Genomic DNA, 26,345 nt, shown 5'->3' with positions numbered 1-26,345 from the left:
ACCCCAGGTAAAGAGTGATACACAGAGTTTCTGAAACAAGTTGACAAACAGCTGAAATTTATAATAGTGATTTGAGGGTCAGTGTGTATTGTCAACTTGACAGAATCTAGAATTAGTGGGAGCTGAACCTTCTGGCTAACTTGTGGGTATTATCTAGATTGAATTAATTGAAATTGATGTGGGAACACTTTTTTTTAGATAGTGTGGTAGTTTGAATATAATTGGCCCCCATAATCTCATCAGGATTGGCACTATTAGGAGATGTGGCTTTGGCCTTGTTGGAGGAAGTGTGTCACTGTGGGGGCGGGCTTTGAGGTTTCCTATGCTCAGGATGTCACCCAATGTCTTAGTCGACTTCCTGTTGCCTGTAAGATGTTGGACTCTCAGCTACTCCTCCAGCACCACGTCTGCCTGCATGCCGCCATGCTCCCTGCCATGATGATAATGGACTGAACCTCTGAACTGTAAGCTGCCACCACAATGAAATGTTTCCTTTATAAGAGTTGCTGTGGTCATGGTGTCTTTTCATGACAATAGAAACCCTAATTAAGACAGATATGGTCTCACTATGTAGCCCCAGCTGGCCTGGAAATTGCTGTACTGACCAGGCTGGCCTTGAACTCATAGATATATGCCTGCCACTGCCTTTCAAGTGTTGAGATTGATGCATGTCTTAATTATGGATACTATTGTCGTGATAAAACACTATGATCAGCTGGGCGGTGGTGGCGCACGCATTTAATCCCAGCACTCGGGAGGCAGAGGCAGGCGGATCTCTGTGAGTTTGAGGCCAGCCTGGGCTACAGCATGAGTTCCAGGAAAGGTGCAAAGCTACACAGCGAAACCCTGTCTCAAAAAATAAACAAACAAACAACAACAACAACAACAAAAACCAAAAAAACAAACCAAACCAACCAACCAAACAAAAAACACTATGATCAAAGCAAATTGGGGAGAAAAGGTTACTTTGGCTTCTGCATCACAGTCCATTATTGAAGAAATCAGGGCAGGAATGCAAACAGGGCAGGAACGTGGAGGCAGGAGCTGATGCAGAAGCCATGGAGGGGTGCTGCGTATTGACTTGCTCATCATGACTTCCTCAGCCTGCTTTTTATAGAATCCAGGACCACCAGCACAGGGATGACACGGTCCACAATGGGCTGGACCCTCCCCCATCAATCACTAATAAGAAAATGCCCTACAGGCTTTCCTGCAGCCCAATGTTGTGGAAACATTTTCTCAGTGGAGGTTCCCTCCTCTTGGATTACTTTAGCTTGCGTCAAGTTGACATAAAACTAGCTAGTACAGCAAGACACATCTTAATGGTGAGTGGACTCGTTCCCTGGCTCGGATGATGGAGTGAAGTGGGGATAGGACCTAAGCAGCAGCAGGAATCCATTTGCTTCCATTTCATGCTCATGGGAATTATGTGACAAGCTTCTTCAAACTCTTGCTGTAGCCTTGACGTCCAAGCCTCATAGACTGCCCTGAACTGTGAACAAAAACAAACCCTTTCTCCTTTAACTTGCTTTGTCTTGGTAATTTGTCACTTCAACAGGAAAAACAAAAACAACAACAACAAAAAACTCAAGACAATGGCCGGGCAGTGGTGGTGGCACATGCCTTTTAATCCCAGCACTCAAGGAGGCAGAGGCAGGTGGATCTCTGTGAGTTCAAGGCCAGCCTGGTCTACAGAGTGAGTTAGTTCCAGGACAGCCAGAGCTGTTACACAGAGAAGCCCTGTCTGGAAAAACCAAAAACCAAACAAACAAAAAAACCAAAAACTGAAAACAATGGTGACTCAGGAGAGTATTCTGGTGGAGGAGAACCTTTTGGCTGGCATAGTTATTCAGGCTTTTGCAAAGTGCATGGGTGGAGCAGGAAGACAGTACACATAGGGATGTGGAACTGACCAGCAGTTGCTCAGTGCTTTGGTGACAGTACAAATGGCTACTTAGAGTGTTTTGAGCAGGTGTGTAAAAAGTGACTTTGATAGGGTCTTTTTGGTAACTACAAAAGCCTTTATTGCCACAGTGGGAGAGCAGAAATAATTGAAAGCCACACTCAGGGCTTAGAGTCACCAAATTTCAAAGATAATTGCATGCTCATCTCAGGCAGGAATGCCCTGCCAGCAATGGTGTTTGGGGTGGGAAAGTGAAGTTCTGACATGCGGATGAGAAATTCTGTGGATAGCCAAAGGAATTTGGGTCCAGACTTGTCTCCAGGCTCCTGCTCTTGTAACCTGTTCCTACATGGAAGGACTCTGCAGAGGTCACATCCATGTGGACAAAAGAAGACCCCTCAGGATCTGTCTTTTGTTCCTTTCCTGGCTGTTGGGCCAGTAATTAAGGTCAAATTACAGACTAACTCATCTGGAGCATGACTGAAAATGACAAGGGAAGAAAGATCACACACTGGAAGGAGCTAGGTCAAGGTCATGATTAAGGTCTGTTGTAGAATATTATTTTAAGGTGTGTTACATTTGTTTATGCTCTGGAATATTTGTTTAACGATGCAAAGATGTGCTGCATTCCTTTATGTTGCATTTGTTTAATTCTGTGATGGTGTGTTACTGTGCCTGTCTAAAACACCTCATTGGTCTAACAAACAAAACAGCCAAAAGAAAGGCAGGGAAAAGGATAGGCAGGGCTGGCAGCCAGAGAGGAAGAGTAGAAGGAGAAATTGGGAATGGAAGAGGAGTAAGAAAAGGAGAGAGGACATTAGGGGCTAGCCACACAGCCACACAGCCAGCCATGGAGTAAGAGTGGGAGTAAGATATAGTAAGAGTGAAAGTAAGAAAAGGAAAAAGCCCAGAGGCAAAAGGTAGATGGGATAATTTAAAGTTAAGAAAACCTGAAAGAAACAAGCCAAGCTAAGGCCAGGCATTTATAATTAGGAATAAGCCTCCCTATGTGATTTATTTGAGAGATGGATATCAGGCCCCCCCAAAAGAGTAAAAAGATCCCCCAAAAGACCGAAAACAACCAACAACAAAGGTCACCGGAGTTAAGGACAGGATAAGCAAAAGCTTATAATTATGGTCTTGAGGTCAAGCTGAGTACTGCCTGGACTCACTCCATTCTGTGACATAGTAGCTTTCTGCCGAGTGTAGCAGTGCACTCTAATCCCAGCACCCTGGAAGCAGGTGCAGGCAGATCCCTGTGAATTCGAGGACAGCCCGGTTTATATTGTGAATTCCAGACCAGCTAAGACTACAGAGCGACCCTGTCTCAAAACACAAACAACAACAACAAAAGCAGCACCTTGGGGCTTTGCCTTGCCCTGAGAGATCCCGTCTTACAAGTAGCTTTTGACATTGTTTTGAGAGCAAACATAGAAGCAGGATGACTTTGCATCTCACCGTGCATGCAAACACCACCATCTGTCTATCCATGAAGTACAGACTGGATAGATAACTGATACCTACAAGTAGTAAGTGTGCCACCGTACAAGCTCATCAAGCTTGAACAGGATCACATATGTGCATTGGGCATCAAAATTGCACCAGGGAAACCAGGCCTGAGCACTTGTAGAGCACACGAACCTGAGAAATGGTGTAACTCCCTCAACCAAACCTCCTGATGAGTAGGACAACTCCCACTGCAGTGGTAATGGACTGACAGGTAGAGGGCTCCTGCTGGACAAGTGGTTCAGCTCTATTTGGTGACCTCAGTGGACTTGGCTGACTCCGGTTGCCATCTGTCTGTCTGTCTGTCTATCTGTTCATCTGTGTGGCCCTTATTCGTCCTGCCCTTCATCTGTACGGCCTCTAGGGCTTCACACCTCACTTCTGCAGCTTAACTGGATCCTGCAGCCTTAATTCTATAGCAGAACTCCAGCAGATTCGCTTTCTGGTTTTTACAGAGATCTGCTCCACTCCTTATCAGCCCTCTGCCTTTGGGCTAGACCTCCTGGGACTCCTTGAGTTCAGTCACAGCCTCTTTAACCCTTCACAGTCATTCTGTAATGAACATGTATACATATATTCATATAGACATACTTACTGTGTGACATGTAATATGGCCTGAGAGTTAATATTAGTAGTTAAGATTGGAATACACCCATGTCAGCCTCAGTCATCACTTTGGACCACACGTTGAATTGTTTTGTTTTTGTTTTTGAGACTCTCATGTAGCCCAGGGTGGCTTGCAACTCACTGTGTAGGTGATGATGACCTGAACTCCTGCCTCCACCTCCAAAGGGCTTTGTCTATAAGTTGTTTTAGTAAGGTGAATCTTTAGGATGAAGCTAAAAGCCTGAGGCTTTCAGGACTTAGGCATATTTGGGAAGATTATCAGTTGGCAGATTCTCACCCCCCCATGTCTGTGTGTGTGTGTGTGTGTGTGTGTGTGTGTGTGTGTGTGTGTGTGTGTGTATGAGTGTATAATAACAATGAAACCTGTGTTTTTTGTCTATTAAATAGACTGCTTTATATACTTTTGCATTTCTGCATTGAAAATAAACTGGCTGCTTTCCTGTTTTTATAAGACTTTACATATACTATATGGCATGGTGTCTTAGTCTGTTTTCTGGTCCTATAGCAGAGTGCCCAATAATTTAGAAAGGAAAGAAGTTTATCTAACTCATGCTTCTGGAGGCTGGCAGCCAAGATCAGGGGGCTCTCCCTGGTGAGAGCCATGTGCTGCATCACATGTGGTGGAGCAGAAGGGAGAGTGAACAGGGCAGAAGGGAAACCTGACAGGGCGGGGCTTGTTTCAGGACAACCTGCTCCACTGGTAACTGAGCCAGCCCTGCAAGAACTGCCTTCATCCCTCTTCAGGAACTAGTCAGCCTTTTCAAGTTCTGCCCCAACACTTTCACAGCAGCAGCAGAGTTTCAACATCAGCTTGGGATATATACTGTGTTCTAAGATAAGGTGGGCAGCTTCAGAATGCTAGTTGGATTTCTTGATTACAACCTGTGTCAGAAGCCCCCCTTACTCCCTGTCTCAATCATCCCCTTACTGTACGCCTGGAAGTGACCCTTGTCTCCATTTCTGTGGTAATGCACCTTTGCTTTTCATTATAACATGTCAAATAGGTCTGTATGTTTACACTTTATAATTAATTTAGTTTTGTCAGTCTTTAAAAATCATTTTTAAGATTTAAAAATAAATCTCATTTCTCTCAATCTCTGTCCCTCCTTTTCTATGTAAATTAGTGAGAAAACTAGGTCATTGTCCCACAATCTGGATTTTGCTGAGTATAGGCCCATACACAGTATTTCTTTAACATTTTAAAAAAGTTATTATTTTGTGTGTTTGGGTGTTTTGCCCACATGTATGTCTATGTACCATGTGTGTGCCTGGTGCCCCACAGAGGCCAGAAGATCCCCTGGAAATGAAGTTAAAGATAGGTCTGAGCTGCCATGTGGGTGTTGGCAATCGAACCCAGGTTCTCTGGAAGAGCAGTCATCTCTCTAGTCACCATAAATAGCATATCTATGTTCTCTGCATTTCTTGTACGTGCATGCAAATGAATGTGGAGACCAGAAGTCAACCCTCAATGTCGTTCCTCATTCTTTGGGACCTAGGGCTCATTGATTCATCCGGGCTGAATGGCTAGGGAGCCCCACAGATCTCCCTGGCTCTACTTCTCTAGTGCAGGGATGGCAAGTATGCTCCACTAGACTTGATTTTTTGGAGGTACTGGCGTTTGAACTCACTACTTTATGCTTGTGCAGCAGGCACTTTACTCCCTGAGCCATTTCCCTAGTCCATTCTTGAAGTTATTCTTGAAGAGTAACTAAGCTCACGCCTCTCAATAGTAGACTGGCATTTGACAGAGGGATGTGGAGAAGAACGGGATGCTGAGATGAAGCCATATATACACAGCCAAGAAGAATGGACAGCTGAATTAAAAAACCATCAACAATTTCCAGAATTTAAAATCCTGAATCATAACATGACACTAGTGGAATTCAGGTGTTTCTGGTACATGGACTGCTCTCACCCAATGTGAGGTTGAACTGTTGACTTTGTGTACATCCTACTTCACAAATGAGTCTGTCAGATATGCTAAGCCTATAGGCTGAAGATGATGCCCCAGCACTGCGGAGAAACCTCAGGTGACTGTCCAGGGAGCTGGCTGTTTCTGTCAACTCACAAATTTTTTGGAAGTTGCTTGTATGCACTTCCTGTTTTTATTTTTGTTAGCTAATATTATTTCCTTCTTGGGTCTCTGAGGGAGTTGAAGATTAGTTAGTTATAGTTGAAGATTAATTAGGATAGAAAGTGAATTAGATACATTTTGAACTTAACAAAATAGGATAGATAATGAAATTATTTTCTCTGAATTTGTCAAATACAAATGGACTAGACATTGTTTAGACATTTATTACTTGTATATATTGTATATAGTCATTGTACTTTTGTATATAGTTTTTCTTTTGTTAGTTATAACCTTTTTCTTTTTTTTCCTTTTTATTAAAATAGAAAAGGGGAAATGTGGTGGTATTTTACTTGTACTGAAATGTGATTTTAATTGTATGTTAATAAATAAAGTTGCCTGGGGGTCAGAGCTATTAGAGCCATAGCAAGTGCGTGGCGGCGGTGGCGCACGCCTTTAAGGACCTGGAGGGCGGTACATACAGGCAGTGACGAGGCAGTCACATGTTTGGGTTTACAACCAATGAGAAGGCAGAACAGCTAGAGTATATAAAGACATACACACAGGAAGTAGGTCCTTTTCGGAGAGCTCTCTTGACTGAAGAGGATCACTGAAGCAGGAAGGGTGAGGCTCTTAGCTCTGACCTCTTGGCTTTCTTCTCTGAATCGGCTCTGTGTTTCTTATTTGATAAGATGGTTGGTTACATCTACACTGACTTCCTGACTTCTATCTTATTTTTCTTCTGATCTATCTGTCTGTCTGTCTATCGTCTATCTATCTATCATCTATCTTCTATCTATCCATCTATCTATCTATCCATCTATCTATCTATCTATCTATCTATCTATCTATCTATCTATCTATCTATCTATCTATCTATCTATCTGAGACAGGATCTCTCTACATAGCTCTGGCTGTTTTGGAACTCATTATGTTGACCAGGCCAGCCTTAAACTCACTAGGAGGCCCCTGTCTCCTAAATGCTGGGATTAAAAGTGTGTGCCACCATGCCTGGCTACATTCCTTGTACTCTTCAGTTGAATCTTTATGACTGACACTACAGGGTGTGTTGGTGGGAGCCTTTTTACTTTTCCCTCTTCAGTTTTCCTGTAGTGTTCACAGTGGTGGTTACCACTATCAGAGGTCTTGGCTCCTCCTCCCTTTCTGCTCTCGATCTTTTTCTTTTCTTCTAACCTATACATTTGGATTCCAGCTCCATCATTTTCTCTACAGTTTGGAGAGCAAATCTGGGCTAGTTAGTTTTTGGACAGGGCACGCTCATCCACTGTGTCTCTTCTGTATAAATCTGTCAGCTCCTTCCGTCTCAGCCTGACCACGCCACACAGTCTTTAGCTATGATTGGTTTGTCTCCATCCTCAACTATATTCTGAGGTTGGGAGGATATATCAGTATGGTCGTTGGCTACAGGCTTTGGCTTTGCTACCTGCATGACGCAGCTTTTAACTAGAGGAGTGAAAGGAGGGGGAAAGTTATACCTCTGCTGTTGACACCCTTCCACTATTGCCCTACATTTTTTTCTTTTCCCTTGGGGAAAATGTTATGAAGACACTTGAGAAACTGTTTTGCTTGAATTGAAACTTTTGGTATATCATGTTGCTATTATTGTAAAAGAAGAAGTGTGCCTAAGAGCAGCAAAAGTCTCTGGTGCTGACAGTGAGAAAGTAACATTGAAAGGCATTGTGCATTGTGCCCTGAGTCTGAAAGTGAAGGTTCATGGTGTCTCAAACTCGATGCAAATTTCCACACAAGACAGGGGACTGACCTGACACATGCACCAATCCTTGGAGATGATAAAATGTCTCTTCTCTTCTGATTATGGGTCCACGTGAAGATTCCTGGTGTGGACACACTAAAAGTTTAAGCCAAGCCATCCAAAGTATGTTAGAATTATATTATTGGTAAACAATCCAACACAGTAGATTTTTGCTGTGTATTATTTAGTATAATGAAAATAATTCTCGATTTGTTATATTTTGAGGTCGAGTCTCATGTAGCCCAGGCTGGCCATGTAGATGATAATGACCTTGATTGCCTATGCCATTTCCTCACTTTTTCATTCTTCAAAAATTATTTTATGTGTATGTGTGCTTTACCTGCACATATATAGGCGTATCACATGCATGCTTGGTTCCTAAGGAGCCAGAATAGGGCACTGGATCCTCTGGAACTGGAATTACAGATGGTTGGGCACCAGCAGGTGGGTTATGGGAACTGGACCCTGGTCCTCTGCAGAAGCAGCAAGTGCTCTTAATGCTGAGTCGTCTCTCCAGATCCTTTATCTTTGTTTTAAGATGGGAGTTTTCTCCTGACAAATTGTTTCCTATATAATAGTTACATTAGGAGAGAACTTTTTGTCAAGTGCAATTATCAGACATTGTAATCCTATTAAATAGTAGAGGTACAGCAATTCCTTGTTCATTCTGCATTAGTTGAATGATATTTGTTACTCAGTTAACTGTGGCCATGAAATAGGCTGGTTGTGCAGTATCAGCTAACAAAATTCAAGTATGTGAAATGATTTCTCCTCCTTTTCTCCTTCACTTTCTCGATATCTGAATTGGACATGGTGGTGCATGTCTATAATTCCAGCACTCAGAAGGCTCAGGCCAGTTGGATGATAGCACAACCACACCTCAAAGAAAAAAATTGAAATGGGTCCTAATGCCAAGAGCCCTTTTCTCATGGAGAAAACCTTACTGTAGAAAATGCCCCATGTGCTTCTCTTCCTCACAGGTCTCTTCTGCTCTCAAGATAGTTGTGGGTCAGGAGTAACCACGTGCAAAGGACCTACCTCCTTTTGTTCCTCTGAGGAGGGCTTGTGAGCCATTTGAGAGGGGCCAGGGCAAGGTGGAAAGCAGGCGGCTAGGGGAGGCATTTTTGTGGGGTGTTAGGTACAATCTTGCACCCCATCGACTTTGGCCTCAAAAGTTCACATCTGGCATGCTGCTTTGGGGTGACCGATCTGTATCTTCAGCTCTGTCCTTTCTCCACCGTGACCTGTAGGGTCATTGGTGATCTATCGCCCCTTGCAGCTGCTGTGAGTGGATTTTAAGGCTGCAGGTACTAAAGAAATAACAAGTTTGGAGACATTTGGATCTTGATGACCAAACACTAAGCTTGAGCCATGCGGCTTTCTCTGAGGGCTTATTGAGGTGGAAACCTCAGGACCTCAGCCACGTTTTGCATCTCCCTGTTGTGCCAGCTCAGGTGCTCCGGGTGCAGATCTCCAGGTCTGCCTAGCAGTTCCACTATTTCTGTGTCCACAGTGTCTTTCCAGAGAACCTCAGGAACTTCTTGTTTGCGGGGGAGGGGAGTAGAAATGAGATCTTTCTCGGGGTTTATAATTATAACACCTCTAAGTGACAAGATTGACTGCCCACATTTGTTTTTGTTTTTTGTTTTTTTTTTTTGTTTTTCGAGACAGGGTTTCTCTGTGTAGCTTTGTGCCTTTCCTGGGACTCACTTGGTAGTCCAGGCTGGCCTCGAACTCACAGAGATCCGCCTGGCTCTGCCTCCCGAGTGCTGGGATTAAAGGCGTGCGCCACCACCGCCCGGCGACTGCCCACATTTGTAAAACAATTATTACCATTACTATTACTGTGTGTGTGAGTGAACACAGACCTGTTGTGGAGGTCAGAGGGTAGTTTTGGGGAATCATTTCTCACCTTCCACTTTGAGGCAGGGTCTCTCTCTTTTCTCCTACTGTGCTGCATACTCCAGCCCAGCTGGTCTGAGAGCTGTTTCTGCTTCCCATCTCACCATCACAGAGCTGGGATTACAGATGCATGCCACTGCACCTGGCTTCTGTGTGGGTCCCCCAGGGATGGAACTCACAACACCAGGCTTGGTGCATGCCACTACACCTGGCTTCTGTGTGGGTCCCCCAGGGATGGAACTCACAACACCAGGCTTGGTGCACGCCACTACACCTGGCTTCTGTGTGGGCCCCCCAGGGATGGAACTCACAACACCAGGCTTGGTGCACGCCACTACACCTGGCTTCTGTGTGGGCCCCCCAGGGATGGAACTCACAACACCAGGCTTGGTGCACGCCACTACACCTGGCTTCTGTGTGGGCCCCCCAGGGATGGAACTCACAACACCAGGCTTGGTGGAAAGCAAAGACCCACTTTATCTCGCTGGCCCCAGATTATATTCTCGTTTGGAATGATCCATCTCCGTTGCCGCCCATCACCATGCCAAATGCCCATGCAGGCAGAGATGGCCGTACTGGCTTGAGGTTTAGTGGCAGGAGTGTCTTTGGCTATTGGGATCTGTGTGGACAGACCATAACACATCAGTGTCACACTGTGACATGTAGCTTTAAGCGACTCCACTGGTTTCCACTAGTGCTTCCGATCCTCTCATTTGTTTCAGGAATTGTCCAAGTCCTATACAGGTGTGCCTTCAGCCAGCTCACCGTCAGCGCACGGTCACACAAGTAAGCTGTGACCACACGTCATCGAGATATCGAGATTTGCTTTTGTCCTACAGAATAGTTTGTGACTGCTTCTTTTGCGTTCACTTATCTATTTTGTGTGTGTGTGTGTGTGTGTGTGTGTGTGTGTGTATATGCGTGTATGCGTGTGCTGAAACTCGTAAGATTCAGTGATGCTCAACGAAGGCTCTGATTTACGGGACCATTGTCTCTGCAATGAGAATTACATGTCTATGGAACAAGTATCTTCGGATTGCCTACTTTTTCCTGGGTCAGGGAAGGAAATGCTTCAGCTGTCTGAGGTGAGTGTAAGGTCAGGGGTAGCAAACAAAGCAAAACAGTATTGAGTGTATGTGCGTGTATGAACTAGAGGATGAGGTCCCTACATTCAATTTCTAGATTTTTATCCTGACATAAATACATGCATAAAACCATAAAATATCATCTGAAAACTCCCAAGACCTGTTTCTTCCTGGACTCAAGGAGTTTAAGGCAGATGGTGTATATAAGAAATTTAAAATGTGAGGAATCAACATGGTGGTGCATTGAGAACACCATGGGAGGTTGTGAGAGGAGTGGACAGGGAGAAGAAAGGCATTGGACGCTCAGGACAGGCTGAACTAAATCACAGAGGTAAAGTGAGATCATGGGCCTGGGGCAGACAGTACACAGACTGCCAATCTGGTTAACTGAATGTGGGCGGCGGCACCCCATAGACAGGAAGCAGCTGAGCAGCTCCTCCCTTTCCTGACTGTGGGCATGCATGACCAGCTGCCCTTCTCTTGCCCTCATGCCTTCCCTGCTGTGATGGACTGCATCCTCAAACCGTGAGCCAAAACTAACCTTTCTTTTCTTCAGTTGTCTTTGTTAGCCATTTTATCATAAGACAGGACGTGTAACTACTATGGGCCTATGAGTGGAAATGAGGATTAGGGCCGAGAAAGGTCAGCCAGGGCCTAGGCATGATCCCAGCTAACAAGTATGACTGGTAAAGTCCTGGGACTGGCTGAGGCCTTATAGGAAATGCATGTCTACTCTGTTATTTTAAAGACGATATTTTCACATATACTGCTCGTGCACTACACATCTGGATGGTGGGTTACTTTTCCCAATGGCTGGTGCACATTAGCTTCGTGTGTCTGCTGAACAGCCCTCGAATATTCAAAGCAAGTACTGAGTTGTTATTGGTACTGGATGGCGCATGCTCCAGCCACAGAGCCTTAATTTCCTGCATAAGTCGGCCTGCTACTAGGACATATCTTACCATACCTCCTTGGCATTTTAGTTTATGATTACACAATAACCGCACACAGTGTAAAAGTACTTGATGCTGCGAAACCATACTCTGCCGATGGTAAATGGAAAAATCTGTGTCATGTTGTCCAAGGAGAAAAACCCGGACACCACACAAGTAATCACATGCAGAATTAGAAGGTACTCTGCCAGCAGAACCCTAGGGCTGCAATCCATTTTAGCGTCTCTCTTGAAGATGTCCCGGAGGCGTCTGCTGCCCGTCTGGTCCCGCAGGTGAGGCTGCGAGGGTCAGGAGGCAGTATCCTCTCCCAGCCTCGTGCAGGTGAGCGGAGGTCCTCTGTGCGGGTTCTGCAGCCCTGTGAGGCCTGGGTCGCGCTGCTTCCATACATCTCTGGGCGGAGGCGCAGGCAGAGTAGTTTCCGAGGTCCCAGACGAGAACCTCCGCCCTCCTACTAGGCTGTGCCAGCCTTCTGCCCGCATCGCTTTCAGGGTAGGCTGGGGCAGCTCAGAGGAGCCATCTGTGCCCGGGCACTGTATGCTCTCGCGTCGCCGTCCAGCACCTGCCCCGCGCCCCGGGTCTGCGGGAGCCGCCGCTGCCTATGCACATGCGCAGTGGCGCCGCCGGGAGCCCTGCCTCCGCCTCCGCCGCCGCCGCCGCCGCCGCCGCCTCCCGGTTCCGCAGTCACTTCCTGCAGCTGTTTCCCGGTGGCTCCGCTCCGACCGACTTTTGACAGTCAACCTCCAGCAGCCGAGCGGCCGGGCGGCGGCGGCGAGCGCGGAAAGTGGTCGTGGAGCGGGCAGCGGCGCGCGGCGGCCGCGGCCTGCCGGTTCCGGTGAGTGCGGAGCGCGGGTCCGTCCGCGCGGCTGCGTCCGTGTGCGCGTGTCAGCCTCGCCCGCGGCGTCCGGCGGGCCACCGAGCCCGAGCCCGCAGCCGTTCGCGCAGCCGCCTCGGCGACTCGGTGCTCCCCGCCGGCATCGGCGCGGGACCCGAGTGCGTGTGTGCGCGCCCAGCCCAGGAATGGCATAGGCGGGGGCGATGCTGCAGGGGCGCAGCTTTGAGTCCTAGGAGCAGAGCCCGGGTCGCCACGGCCTCCTCCCGGTCTCAGCCTCCTTCTGGGATGTAGAACAGCCTCCGGGGGTGCTGCTTTTTCTTCTGCCTGCCGCGTTGTGGTGACCTCTGAGTAAGGTTCTCTCTTCTCTTCTCTAGAATACCCAGGGAGAGCCTTCCCTACTTTACGCGGACGCCGGGAACCTGTTCCTGGATTTTCTTCTTTTCCCTGGGTCCATTTCTGCCAAGGGGAGGGCTGTTTGCACTACAGCCTGAGAGGAGTAGGCCCCAACCCAGCCATGGAAACGTGTGCTGTGGTCATTCATTTTACTTAAACCGGTACATGATGGAGCTGTGATTTTTCTTTAGTGTCTTCTTAGCTCCCTTCCAAATTAGGACATCAAGCCTTGTGCATCCTTCTTGTATGCCATTGCACGCGTCCAATCGGATGGATTTTAAGATCTGAGAAGTATTTTTATATCGGCTTCTAAATTAGTCTCTTAAATTAATGCAGCAGTTTGAACGGATCCGAGTGTTATGGGTCTCTCTATTCAGAATTTGTGCATTCACTGAAGCCTTGTTTTTATTTATTACCCAAATGTAATACCTGTTGTGATTGTTGCCTATAGATTTTTTTTTTTGAGCGGGGGTTAGCCTTATGTTGATTATTAAATATAGCAGCAATATTTTTGAGGTCTCTACCCTTTCTTTGAACATTATGAAGATAAAGTGTAGTGATGGGCAAGCTTGCACTGTAAACACCCCCACCCCACCCCCACCGATGTTTTGCTCTGGAATTAGGCCTTTTGTGCCTCTGCCCTGAGGAGGGCCTTGCTTCTGCTGGAAAGCTGTTTGTCACAGTGGGGACAACGCATGCTAGGGTTTCCTCAGGTGGGAGTAAGCGTGCAAGAAACAAGCCCAGGCATGTCTTGGCTGTAGGCTGCTTCAGTTCCCTGTGTATTTTTGCTGATTTTCCTTATCCGGATGTTTTGGTACCCTGCTCTGTCCTTTCGCCATGACCTAACAGCATCCATGACCTAACAGAATGTGTGTGACAAGTTAGTGAACGACACAGTCAGTTATGACTGAGCAGTTAAACTATTTTAAAAGATGGTTTTATTCCTTGAGTTTCCTTACCCACCTCCCCAGTATCCATAATCATCTTTGCTTTTTGGATGCCTTTTATTTATTTGGGAGAAATAATACTGTTTCAGAGAAACTTATTGTTTAAATGTTCCAAATCTGTATCACTTTTCTTTGTGCTTCCAGAGATATGGGCAGTTGAATATTATCCTTTTCTAGCTATTACAATTAATGAAAAGTACTGTTAAATTCTATGACTAACCATCTATTCATCTTGCTATTAACTATATGACTTTCCAGTCAGTGGCTTTTTCTCACTGTGTGTTTACCAAATGTGCTAAATAGACTTTTACTTTTTAAAGAGTCCTTGAGTCATTTTAGTAAACCTGTTACCACCCTAGCCTACACATCTTCATTCCAGACAGAAACCTCAGCAGCTGAAGACACCACATCCTATTGACCAAGAAGAGTTTTAACAATAGTGAGAGTGGAGGAAAGTGTAGACTTTGAAATAAGGCTTCTAATTTAGATAATTAGAATCTGGAAAACTTGAAGGATCTTTCCTATGGTGGTCAGAACTAAAAGATGCCATCTGATTGGGGAGCAGGAGAAATCAGGGAAAGTTGAAGAAGGAGTGGGACATAGTGGGTATTTTCTGAAGAAAACAGAATAGAGAGTGTTGGGAATCTCTGCTCCGGCCCCACACCTCCCATTCCAGACCTTGCTCTTCAGAAAGCCCACCAAGGGTCAGCTCTGCCACCAGAGATTCTCAAGACCAAGCCCACAGGGTATTTAAGACAGGGTCCCTAGACCTGCCATGTGATTTTTCTCCTGCTCCTTCCTCCCCTCCCCCCAGGATCACCCAGGGGGAGGGGGGTGCTTTGCTCATTAAACCTGGACTTTTAATTCAGCCTGATCTGATTTATTGAGTCAGTGGAGAAATTCAATATCGGGTATGGAAACCTTTCAGAGAGTGCCTTGGTTTCTTTTTTGTTGCCAATATAAAATACCCTGACAAAAGTCACTTAAGGGAGAAAGGGTTTATTTATTTTGTCTTACAGTTTAAGGCATAGTTACCATAGTGGTATAGCCTAGGCAGCAGGAGCCTGAGGCAGCTGGTCACACTATCATGCAGGGGCAGTCTCATCGGGCCCATAGTCAGGAGAGCAATGTGAGTGTTCGGTTCTCTCTCCTTTTGATGCCATCCTGAACCATGCAGTGGTACTACCCACTTTTAGGATGGGTCTTCCCAGCTCAACCTAATTAAGAAAATCCCTTTAGGCACGTCCACAGCCATCCTAATCTGGGTCACCTCTCATTGAGATGCCTTTTCTAGGTAATTCAGATCCTGTCAAATTGACAAATGAAATTATAACCATCACTGTGTATATCCTTATTTAGTAAGAAAGGGGAATGATACAAATGGCCTATAAGTCACCATAGGGCTTAGGACAGTGTGGTTCATTACTCGGTTGGACATTTTTCAATCTGGATGCTTTATCTTGATTGGATGATTTACCTCCTGATGGAGAAGATACTTTGGTTTTACAAGGGCCTCAGCAGTATAGTCTAAGGCTGTATGGAGTAGAGTCACAAGGCCTTTGCGAAATGCCCTGAGTAGGGTTGAGGCCCTCCCCACCCCCAAGGCTGGCCTGGGTATGGAGGATGATGTTTTTGGCACCAAACAGGTGGTTATGTGCAATGGAGGACGTGGGTGTAGTGTTGCCAGATTATCCTTCATTGCTAGATTCTGTGAAGCTTTTGATTTTTAAATATTGACAACTAATTCAACTTAAAAACAAAAGCAAAACAGCACACTGTGCCATCGGAGGTCCACAGGCTGTCAACTCCACCTTGCAGAGCTTAGCTGTTGTTGGCTGCTCAAGAGGAGACGGAATGCAGCTCTCTTCCTAGATTTCACCCACCTTTCAACTAGTTGTAGAAATGCCTTAAGCTCTGCTTGTGGCTGGGTGTGGCAGCACAGGACTGTCATTCCAGCACTTGGGAGGTGGGGACAGGAAGGTCAAGAGTTAAAGTTCTCAGCATAGCAAATTTGAGGCCATCCTGGGCTACGTGAGACCATCCTGGGCTACGTGAGACCCTGTCTTTAAAAACTGGTGGCTGGTGATGTGGCTCAGTGGTAAAGTGCTTGCTGCGCCCCTTAGGTACACGTGTGTGTACAGGTGGAGGAAGAGCTTGTGCCGTGGTGCACACACATAGTCACATGCGGTAAAAACAAATAAGACAAAAATACCTGAAAGAAAAGGAAAGAGATTCTCAGAGGTGATAATCTTTTCTACTCTTTGGCATCCTTTGGGTGGGTTTTCTTTTTTTCTTTTTGGCTTGTTTATTTATTTGTTTAGTTGTTTGTTTTTCTGGTGATGCATATTACCATCAAGAGTGTTTCAGCACTCCAGAGGGAAGGGGTTCGGATGACCTTTGATGCTGAATTCCAGCCATGTGACTTTTCAACTTAATTGGACGTGGATGCAATGCTGCTAATGCCCATGGCCAGAGGGATGGCATTTGGAACTGAGCCAAGCAAAATAAATGCAAATCTCTGAGCTCTGCTCAGAGGATAACCTTATGTCAGTGGGGATAACCAGACAGGGAAAGTCTGCTAGGCTGAGGTTGAGGAGAGATGCCCCCAAAGGTGGGGTTAGAGAGGAGAAAGACTTGGGTGTCCTTTCTAGGTCGTTTTGCTGAGATCTCGTTTTTCGTTTCTTCCCTGGCTGCTTTAGGTGTGAAGACTCCATCCCTCCTCACCCACTGGATTATGCCCGTGGCTTTCCTGCCTGATGATTCTCTTGCAGCAGGCCGGGCTTCCTCCACCTAAGCGGCCCTCGACCTCTCCTCCTATGTCAGTGGCTGCCAGGTCCACAAGGACCTTGCAGCTTCCACCACAGAAGCCTTTTGGGCAGGAGACATCCTTGCCTCTGGCAGGGGAAGAGGAGTTAGTGAAGGGAGGGGAGCCAGACTCTGCCCTGGAGGAGCTGTGTAAGCCCCTCTTCTGCAAACTGTGCAATGTCACCTTGAACTCCGCTCAGCAAGCCCAGGCACACTATCAGGTAAGGGAAGGAAAGAAAAGCAGCTGGCAGTGGGGTGAGCTTTCTGGGTGCTGTTTGGTTAGATGGTGTCAGTGGGGTGAACTTTCCCAGTGCTGTTTGGCTAAATGGTGTTAGTTGGGTAAGTGTTTTGGGTTTTGGTTGGTTAGATCATTGTAAGTGGGTGAGCATTTTGGGTGCTGTTTTTTTAGATGGTGTCTTAGGTTTCTATTGCTGTGAAGAGAAACCATGACCATGGCAAGTCTTATAAAGGAAAACATTTAACTGGGGGTGGCTTACAGTTCAAAGTTTAGTCCATTCTTGTCATGGTGGGAAGCATGTAGCATGCAGGCAGACATGGTGCTGGAGAGGTAGCTGAGAGTTCTACATCTGGATCAGCAGGAAGCAGAAAGAGCAATGCCACACTGGGACTGGCTTGAGCATCTGAGACCTCAAAGCCTGTCTGCAGTGACACACTTCCTCCAACAGAGCCACACCTACTCCAACAAGGCCGCACCTCTTAATAGCGCCACTCCCTTTGAGCCTATGGGGGCCATTTTCATTCAAACCACCACAGATGGTGTCAGTTGGGTGTGCATTTTGGTTGGAGGTGGGGGGGCTGGTTGGTTAGATGGTGTAAGTGGGGTGAGCATTGTGGGTGTTGGGTGGAGGAGCTGTCAATGGGGTGAACATTTTGGGCACTGTCTGGCCACCTATCCAGGTATGACCAGTTGAGACTGGGAAACTCAGAAGAGGTAGAGAATAGAGTATCATGTTTCACACCGTGGGTTCTGCCCGTGGTTCCAAGGAGAAATAAACTGCATTAGTTCAGTGTAAAATTATTCTGAAGTTTGTACAACTTGCATCAAGGCCACCTACCACACAACTCTTACACTTTTTTACTTCAGACTTTTCCTGTGGGTCCTATTATAACTGAGGCAAATACAGGTATCTTTTTATAAGAGAATAATATGGTACTCAATTACTGAGTCTTATCTTCATCAAAAACACACCTTAGTTTCTTTTAGTCTTCTGAGTGAACTGATACTGAATATTAAGGTTTAAATCATTTTATCTCTGTAGAATAGGTTGTAGAAATGGCCATTATAAAAGGTGTCATTGCCTAAGAATAAATGGGGAACTAGGAGAGGATGTAGGGTTTGTTTTTAAATTTTTATTTTAGTTTTAGGTATGTGTTTGTGTGTGTGTGTGCTGTGTGTTTACACATGTGCATGTTGGTGTCTGCAGCAGCCAGAAGAGGAGGGTGTATCCTTGAAGGTGGAACTGCAGGTGTTATGAGCCATCTGCTATGGGTGCCGGGAAGCAACTGCCAGTCCTCTGCAAGAACTGCAAACACTCTTACCTGGGGAGCCATCTCTCTCCTCCAGTATTTCTTTTTATTTTATACTCTTGTCTGTATACAATTTGATGTTTTTCCTTTTTGGAGAAAAGAGACCTGAAAACAGAAACCTTCGAATGGAGTTTATCTCCTGGACCACTGTTGATTTAGTTTTTATCCCTGCTGAGACCACATGGCAGAAAGCTGTTAGCTGTGGAGTATTTCTTCTCACCTGAAACTGTACTTTTCTATTGCGACCTTCACTGCCTTCAGGTGGACCTGACTGAGGTGACAGAGAGTGGAGAAAAGACGGACGCTGTTTGGAAAGTTGGGCTCCAGTGGGCAGATTCTCTGATGGGAATGCATGAGAACGCAGTGGCCAGAAAACTCAGCGTTAGAGCGGGAACAAGGCGGAGGCAGGTTAGCTACCCCTGGAGGGGGACTCCATAGGAGAGCAGTCTCAGGCTGCAGTCATCATTGTGGTGATTATTTCTGCACACCCTGCAAACACTAGTGCTCACATTCAGAGGACTAGGAAGGCCTTCTGATCTGAGGCAGGCCTTGCCATTCCTCGGAGTCTGAGGCACTGGGTCCTTGACATAGCTTTGCTCATGTCAGTAAGACATGCTCACTCAGGAGTTCATCAGCTCCCCACACTTTTCTCCACTTTAAGATTTTTGTTTACTTAATTTTGTTTTTATCCTAAAGATGGGTAATTGAGCACTGCATCTTGCCTTAGAAACATTTCCTTGGGAAGCAAAGGTCTGTTGCTCTGCCTTGTTCAGGTCTGTCCGCTGCCAGCAGTGGGGCGGAATTCATTGCAGCAGATCTTAGCACAGCCTTGGGTAATCAAGGCTTCTGTGTTTCTTTCCTATTTTCTTCTGTAGTCCCGTCTCTCATCCCTGTGTGCTGCTCCCCACGAGATGGCAGATACTGGGGGCTGCTTTTCCTGTCTTCTGTTCAGGTGGCATCTGTTATGATGACCCATCTCAAAGAGACATAAATGTAGCTCACCTCTGCCTTTATTCCTGTGAGATACTCCATTTTCCGTAAAGAGTCACTTGCAAAAGTCAAGGATGAGTTGGATAGTTAAGATTTTTAGCTCTCTGAAGCTAGATTTTTATTGGGCATACGCCTGCTTTTTGCCTTTGCATAGTTATTACCTTTTAGGGAAAATGAGGCAATGTGTGGCTTTAATGTGTTTGTGTGGGTTATCCTTCTACCTCGGGTTGCTTTTGTGACTCTTGTGTCTACACGGTGATAGAACCTCTTGCATGTTGTATGTGTTTGTACATGTTCCTGTGTGTGGGTGCACATGTGTGTGACTGTATTTGGAGGGCAGAGGTCCATGTTGGGTGTCTTCTTCAATCATTATCCACCATATTTTCTGAGATGGGGTCTCTTACCATATTCAGAGCTCCCTGATTTGGCTAGGCACTCTAGGGAACTGCCTGTCTCTCTTTCTCCTTAGGGCTAGCCTGGTCTACACAGCAAGTTCTAGACTAGCCAGAGCTGTTTAGGGAGATCCTGTCTCAAAACGAGCCAACAGAAACTAAATGTGTATGTCAGGGATCTGAACTCAGGCCCTCCTGCTCATGCACCAAAAGTTTTATTGACAGAGCCATCTCTCTGGTGCCTGAGATTTGGATTTCTGTGAGAGAAGTAGTCAGCACGAGAGTGAATAAGTAATCAGCGCGTGAGCATGTGGAACGGAGAACGTGACCCACCGTTGAAGGAAACCATTGCAGTGTTAGCCTGGAGCCAGCAATGGTGGCACCTGTAATTCTAGCCCTTGGGAGGTGGAGACAGAAGGAGCTTCAGTTTAAGGCATTCTTGCTACACAGTAGCCAGGAACTCCAGAGCTGCCTGGGGTACTTGAGACCCTGTTCTCATAAAACGAAAATGTCAGACTGAAGGATGGATCAGTGAGTAGGTGTCAGTGGGTGGTGAAAAAGAAAGCTCTTCGAGGCAGGGTGACACCAGTGAGTGAAGACCCGCTAAGCATTAGAGGCTGAGGAGCAGCCAGTGCAGACTGGCAAAACCAGTGGTTTACAGTGAAAGGAGATGGCAGGTGTAAAACTTTATTTCAAGATGAAAAACCTGCCTTGTAATTGTTATTTCAGGGTGATATCATGGGCATACATCTGTTATTTCAGTCACATGCTTGTAAGTGGAAAGGCCCTGTGTGAACGCACAATTCACTCCCTGAATTACCTAACCCTCTTTAGTGAGCTGATGCCGGTGAAATCGAAGTTTCATATTGCTCAGTGTGGTAAACAGCCATTGTTAACTGGAGTTCGACTGTATCACATTCCAGTGCTCAGGATACAGTGGCGATCGCTCTGTAAACACACCCTCAGCCTCATCTCCATTTCTCCTGACATCTTGAGGCTCCCAATCAGGGGCTGCCTTCTCGAGCCTTGGGTGGTCATCACAGATGGTTTATACCCCAGGCTGTTTAGCCCCGTCGTTTAGCTTCGAAGCAGCCTCAGCTGAGTCATTTATTTTTTAATGAGGCTATCTAATTTTTCAGTTTTAAAATTATGGCTTTGGTTATAACTTAATTTAAAATCAAATTTTTGGAAGATAAATGAGTTTTCGTTTCATTGAAATTTATCTGCATGCTCAGATTACTTAGTGCAAGCCTGGCATGAAGAAATATAATAGGATTTCATCAGCATAAATACCCAGAGGAAGAGCTGCTTTGAGAAGGAGAGTAACAGAAAATATTTTTATATTTATGTATGTATGTGGTCAAACTCAGGTTATCAGACTTTATCTGCTGAGCCACTAAAAAAAAAAAAAAGCAAATTACATGAATAAAGTTTACTAAGTGTCCACCTTGAAAGTTAGAAATTTATCTGCTAATTTGCATAGTCACGTGAACAAGAGCTAGTTACATGGAGCACTTTTCTGAAGTTTATCATAAAGGTAGATGGTGCTTGGTGTCTGATGAGTGTCGTGTTAGCTACATTGCTGAGAGAAGCTATGAGTGGTTTTAGACCTCTGGTGCTAAATGCAGCGGTCTCCAGTCGTGATAAACAGAACGTGGGCTGGGGAGACAGCAGAGTGGGAGAAGTGCTGTGCCAGCTCAGAGTTCCCATCCCAGGCCCCCACATAGAAGTTGGGTGTGACTCTCACCTGTAACTCCAGCCAGCCCTTGGGGGCCAAAAGAGTGGGGATGGAGGATGCCAGGGACTTGATGCCCAGCCAGTCTAGCCAAAAGGGTGAGCTCCAGGTTCAGCAAGAGATCCAACCTCAGACAATAATACGGTGGAGAGCAATAGAGGAAGACACTTTGCATCAACTGGCTTCTGTGTATTCAGGAATGTACACACGCTGTGGTTGGATCTTCCCGTATATATTAAAATAGCGGCAACTTTCCCTTTCCTCTTCCCTCTGCTGTTTTCAGAGTTTGGCCTGGTATGATTGGACCATAAAGGCCCTTACTTCCTATTCATTCTCAGCCTGCAGGATTTTGGTTCCATTACAGTAGTCCACAGATTTAGACACAGTTTAACATCAACTGTCCAGGATTGCATGGATGTCAGTGTTTCTAATCTCAGTTTATTTTTTAATTACAAATTAACTTTATTATTTTATGTGTATGTGTGCTCTGACTACATGTATATTTGTGTACTATGTGTTTGCCTAGTGCCTGCTGAGGTCAGAGAGGATGCAGGCTCCCCTGGGACTGGAGTTACTGATGAGTGTGTGGGTGCTGGGAACCACACCTGGGTCCTCTGCAAAGCAAGCACTCTCAACTGCTGAACCAGCTCTCTAGCCCTCAGCTCATTTTTATGTTTTCAAATTTTTCTTACCCAAATGAACTAGGAATGGTCAGAATACTCTTTGGATTTGGGGTGGTTTGTGCATTTTCCTAAGTGGTCTAGGCACTTAGGAATTGCTACAGATCTGGGCTGGAATCCTGACTATTGCTTTAGACCAGAAAACCTTTCCCTAGTCAACATCTGTAAAGCACAAGACATTATTTTTCCTTGCAGGAGTGTGAGAATTGAATATTTTATGTTAGTAAGTTCTGATTCATTGAGATGGGTTCCTGTTGTTTAGAATGTTTTGGTTTAATGTTTCTATTGCTGTGATAAAACACCAGGACCAAAGACGGGTAGGAAGGAGAAGGTTTATTTCAGCTTACCACTTTTGGGTTACACTCCGTCACTGAGGGAAAAAGTAAGAACTGAAGCAGAGACCATGGAAGAATGCTGTTTATTGGCTCCATCCTCATGGCTTGCTTGGTTTGCTTTCTTATACCTTCTACACCCCAGGATCATCTGCAAAGAGTGGTACCTCCCTCAGTGGGGTGGGCCCTTCTGTCAATCATGAATCAAGAAGATGCACTACAGACTTCTCTACAGGCCAATCTTCTGAAGGCATTTTCTCAGTTGAGATTCCCTCTTCCCAGATAGTCAAAGTTGTGTCAAGTTGACGAAAAACCAGCACAACTGACCACTTGTCATTTAACATACATCACTTATTAAACCATAACCTGTCCTTTCTTATTCATCCCCACAATCTCATATTAATGTCATAATTTAAACATAGTGTAATGTGAAAAGTCCCCCAGTCTTTAAAATACTTCAATACTTTAAAGGTCCATTTTTTTTTTTTTAAATTCAACATCTTTTAAAAGCTCAAAGTCCCTCTAAAATATCTAAAGACTTTCTGAGATGGGCCTCAGAGCTGTGGGTTCCTGTAAAATAGGGAAAAAAAAAAAAGTTAAATACTTTCCTACTCCCAGAGGAAAGAACCAGGGCACAGTTAACATTTAAAATCAAAGCAAGATCGAAGTCTGACAGCATGAAGCTCTGTGTCCGCCATCTGGGACTCATGGTCTTCTGGGCTCCAAAGGCCTGAGCAGCTGCCGGTCTCGGGCTCTGCCGTCCACAGCACATACGGCTTGTCTCACAGGCTCAGGCGGGCTCACTCCACAGCTGCTGCTGTGGTCCTCCCATGGCACTGGAGTCTCCAAAGTGCTGGTGTTTCCACCGGAGATGGACCATACCTTCAGAAAAAGCCTGTCCTGGGCTCTCTTCAGAGACTTTGACTCTGCCACATGGTGACACACCTCAGCTTCTCTTCATGACCCTTCAGTCCTGGGGTTTCTGCTACAACTGAGGCTTCACCTTCACCAGTAGCCTCTCCTCACTTCTCACAGTGCCAAGCCTCAGCTGCTCCCCATGACCCCTACATGCCATCAAGACCAGTACCACTTGAGAAACTTACATGTTACCAAGTTAGGCTGCCAGTGCGAGGTACAGCCTTGGCCGGCTCTAGACTACAGCTTGTGTGTGTGCGGACTCTGAGGAAACACTCCCCCGAAGACTTTTCACCTCAATGGTGCCAGTCTCTTCTTAATCACAGCTGATTTTTCAGCCCCTGCTGACCAGCATCCAGTGTCCCAACAAAACAAAGGTTTTACATTAGTGGTTCTGGTCTCTTGTTAGTCACAGCTGAATTCTTCAGTTTCAGCTGACCAGAGCTGCAGATTCTTAAGTCAGAACAACGAATGTCCCTGATAGAGATGATTCCCTCTGAACTGCACAAGCCAGGCCTCCATCCTCTGCGCTCATATCAGCATTAGCTTCTAAGTTCCCATAAAAGTCCTTCCACAGTCCTCCCCAGAACAACATAGTCAGGCCTGTCACAGCAATACCCCACTCTTGATACCAGTTTGTGTCTTAGTTAGGTTTCCATTGCTGTGATGAAACACCATGACCAAAACTAAGTTGGAGGGTGATATTTCACCTTACAACTCTCAGGTCACATCTGTCACTGAGGGAAGTCAGAGCAGGAACTTAAGGCAGGAACTGATGCAGAGGACATGGAAGAATGTTGCTTATTGTCTTCCTCCTCTTGGCTTGCTCAGTTTGCTTTTATATGTACCCAGGACCTACTGCCCTCTGTTGGCATTGCCCCAGTGGGTTGGTCCCTTCCTCATCAATTGTTAATCAAGAAAATGCCCCATAGACTTGCCTGAAGGTCCATCTTAGTTAAGGAAGTTTGTTTAATTAAGATCCCCTCTTCTCAGATATGCCTAGGTTGTGTCAAGTCGACAAAACCCAACCAGCACAAATATGGCAGAACCGTATTTCATTTTGTTGCTTTAGAAGGCTGTACTAAGTGAAGAAATGCAGTGGTCTCACTGATGCAGCTGCTGTCATAGTGACTAGGACCTTGTATGAGTAAATAAAACTTCATCTCCTAGTCTTTCTCCAAAGATGCTATCCTACATCTAGACACCAGTTTATCTGTTTCCTTGGGCAGCTCTGGCGATTAAACCTAGTGCCCTGTACATGCTAGGCAAGTACTTTACTACTGAGCTACATCCCCAGCCTTTTAAACCTTTGATTTCGAGACAAGATCTCACCAAGTTGCCCAGTTGGACTTGAACTCACAGTTGTCCTGCCTTAGTCTCCCCAGCAGCTGAATTACAAGAGTACCTACAGGTCCTACATCCTGAGTATCTTAAAGGATCCTCATAAGAATAATTCAACCAATAGATGAGGTCATAGAAAATGATCCTTAGGTACAAATGTGATTTGTATTTCACTGGAAGTCTGTGAGCTTGGTCCGTTTACCTGAGGAGGAACCCTTGCTGGTTCTCTTGTTCTGCTGTCTGGGTCACCAGATGGCAAGGGCTTCCAGTCCTTGCTTTGGCTCTGTTAGGGGACAGCAGCTCTCTTTCTCCAGTTATTATCTGGATCCTGGCAGCCTGCTGCCTCTCCAGCTGAGTCCATCCGCTTCTCATTTCCCCCTTCAGAGAGACATCCTTGCTCGGGACCAGTTGGACTCTCCATCCTGTGCTCTGGATTTTGCCAGCTTTCCCCATCTCTTTACTTTCAGATTATAAAAAAATAAAATAGGCTAGGTCTCTTCTGAATATATTGAAATACCAACAGCAACCTTCCCTTTACTTTTTTCTTTTTAAGAAAAATTATTGTTTATTCTTCAAAAATTTCACACATATACAATGTATCTTGGTCATAGCTACCCCAAGTTTCCCCGCCAACTCCCCTGTCCCATCTCAACAATCCCTCTCCCACCTTCATGTCTTTTTTCTTTTTACTTCTCACCATTATTTGTATTTTTTAATATTTATTTACTTAGGTTTTTTCAAGACAGCGTCTCACTTTGTAGCTTTGGCTGTCTTGGAGCTCACACTGTAGACCAGGCTGGTTTTAACTCCCAGAGATTCACCTGCCTCTGCCTCGCAAGGGATGGGATTAGAGGTGTGTGCCACGATGGCCAGCTTATTATTTTTAACACATACTATTTCATTCATTCATTGAGCTTTCAGATCTGTATACACAATGTATTTTGATTATATTTACCTTCCATTCCTTCCTCCAGCTCCTCCTTCCTTGCTGCTCCCAACTTCATGTTCTCTTTTTTTTTTCCTTTAAAAAAAATGAGCTACTGAGTCTGATGATGTGTTTGGGTATGGGGCCCAAACTGTATGTCCACTGGGAATTGGATGACTTCATAGAGTCCACACATCTGAAGAAAAATGACTCCGCCCCGCCAGAAGCTATCAACTGCCAATAGCTTCTCAGCTGCAGGTGGGAACTCATGAATCCCATCACATCCATGCTGGGATGTTAACTGGCTTGATCTGGTGTAAGTCTTCTGAAGGTAGCTAAGGAACCTTAGTTCCTGAGTGCGTGTTCAGAAGGCAGCATTTCATAGCTCTGCTTCCCGCTCTCCGGCTGTTAAATTCTTTCTGCCCTGCCCCCCTTCCACCATATTTCCTGGTCGTTTTGGGGTCACCAGTGACTTTGCAGGCCAAATCTGATTGAGTTTCTCTTAACATCTTGGAGACATTTGGTACTGGTAACACTTTCCCTCTCAAACAATTTAAGAAGATATCTTTTTCCTCAAAGTCATGTCTGTGGAACAAGGACCTTACTGTGATGACAAAGTGGGATGCTTGCTGATATTTTCCACACCATCTGTGTCTTTTCCTTTTTTCTAGCTGTCAGCTTGAATTGGC

The 26,345-nt window shown here is 45.6% G+C and overlaps 1 protein-coding gene across 3 annotated transcripts in view; it reads left to right on the top strand.

Annotated features, from left to right (window-relative positions):
* The first annotated feature begins 12,436 nt into the window (after positions 1–12,436).
* The window catches only part of Zmat3 (zinc finger matrin-type 3), a 28,346-nt gene continuing 14,437 nt past the window's right edge, over positions 12,437–26,345 (top strand). The window contains exons 1-2 of one of the 3 annotated variants that reach the window (XM_052730722.1): positions 12,437–12,653; positions 16,693–17,019. In XM_052730722.1, the coding sequence (XP_052586682.1) occupies positions 16,750–17,019 (270 nt within the window). In that variant the 5' untranslated portion in view covers positions 12,437–12,653; positions 16,693–16,749. Of the gene's footprint in view, positions 12,654–12,702; positions 13,002–16,692; positions 17,020–26,345 lie in introns of those variants that run through there. The other 2 variants (XM_052730724.1, XM_052730723.1) reach the window with 2 other exon arrangements.

This window comes from Peromyscus californicus, unplaced genomic scaffold (assembly GCF_007827085.1).
Source record: "Peromyscus californicus insignis strain IS unplaced genomic scaffold, ASM782708v3 Scaffold_9__1_contigs__length_137607984, whole genome shotgun sequence".
NCBI classification, from domain to species: domain Eukaryota; kingdom Metazoa; phylum Chordata; class Mammalia; order Rodentia; family Cricetidae; genus Peromyscus; species Peromyscus californicus.
Note: the sequence above shows the minus strand (reverse complement) of the source record. Positions and strands in the feature narration are given on the sequence as shown.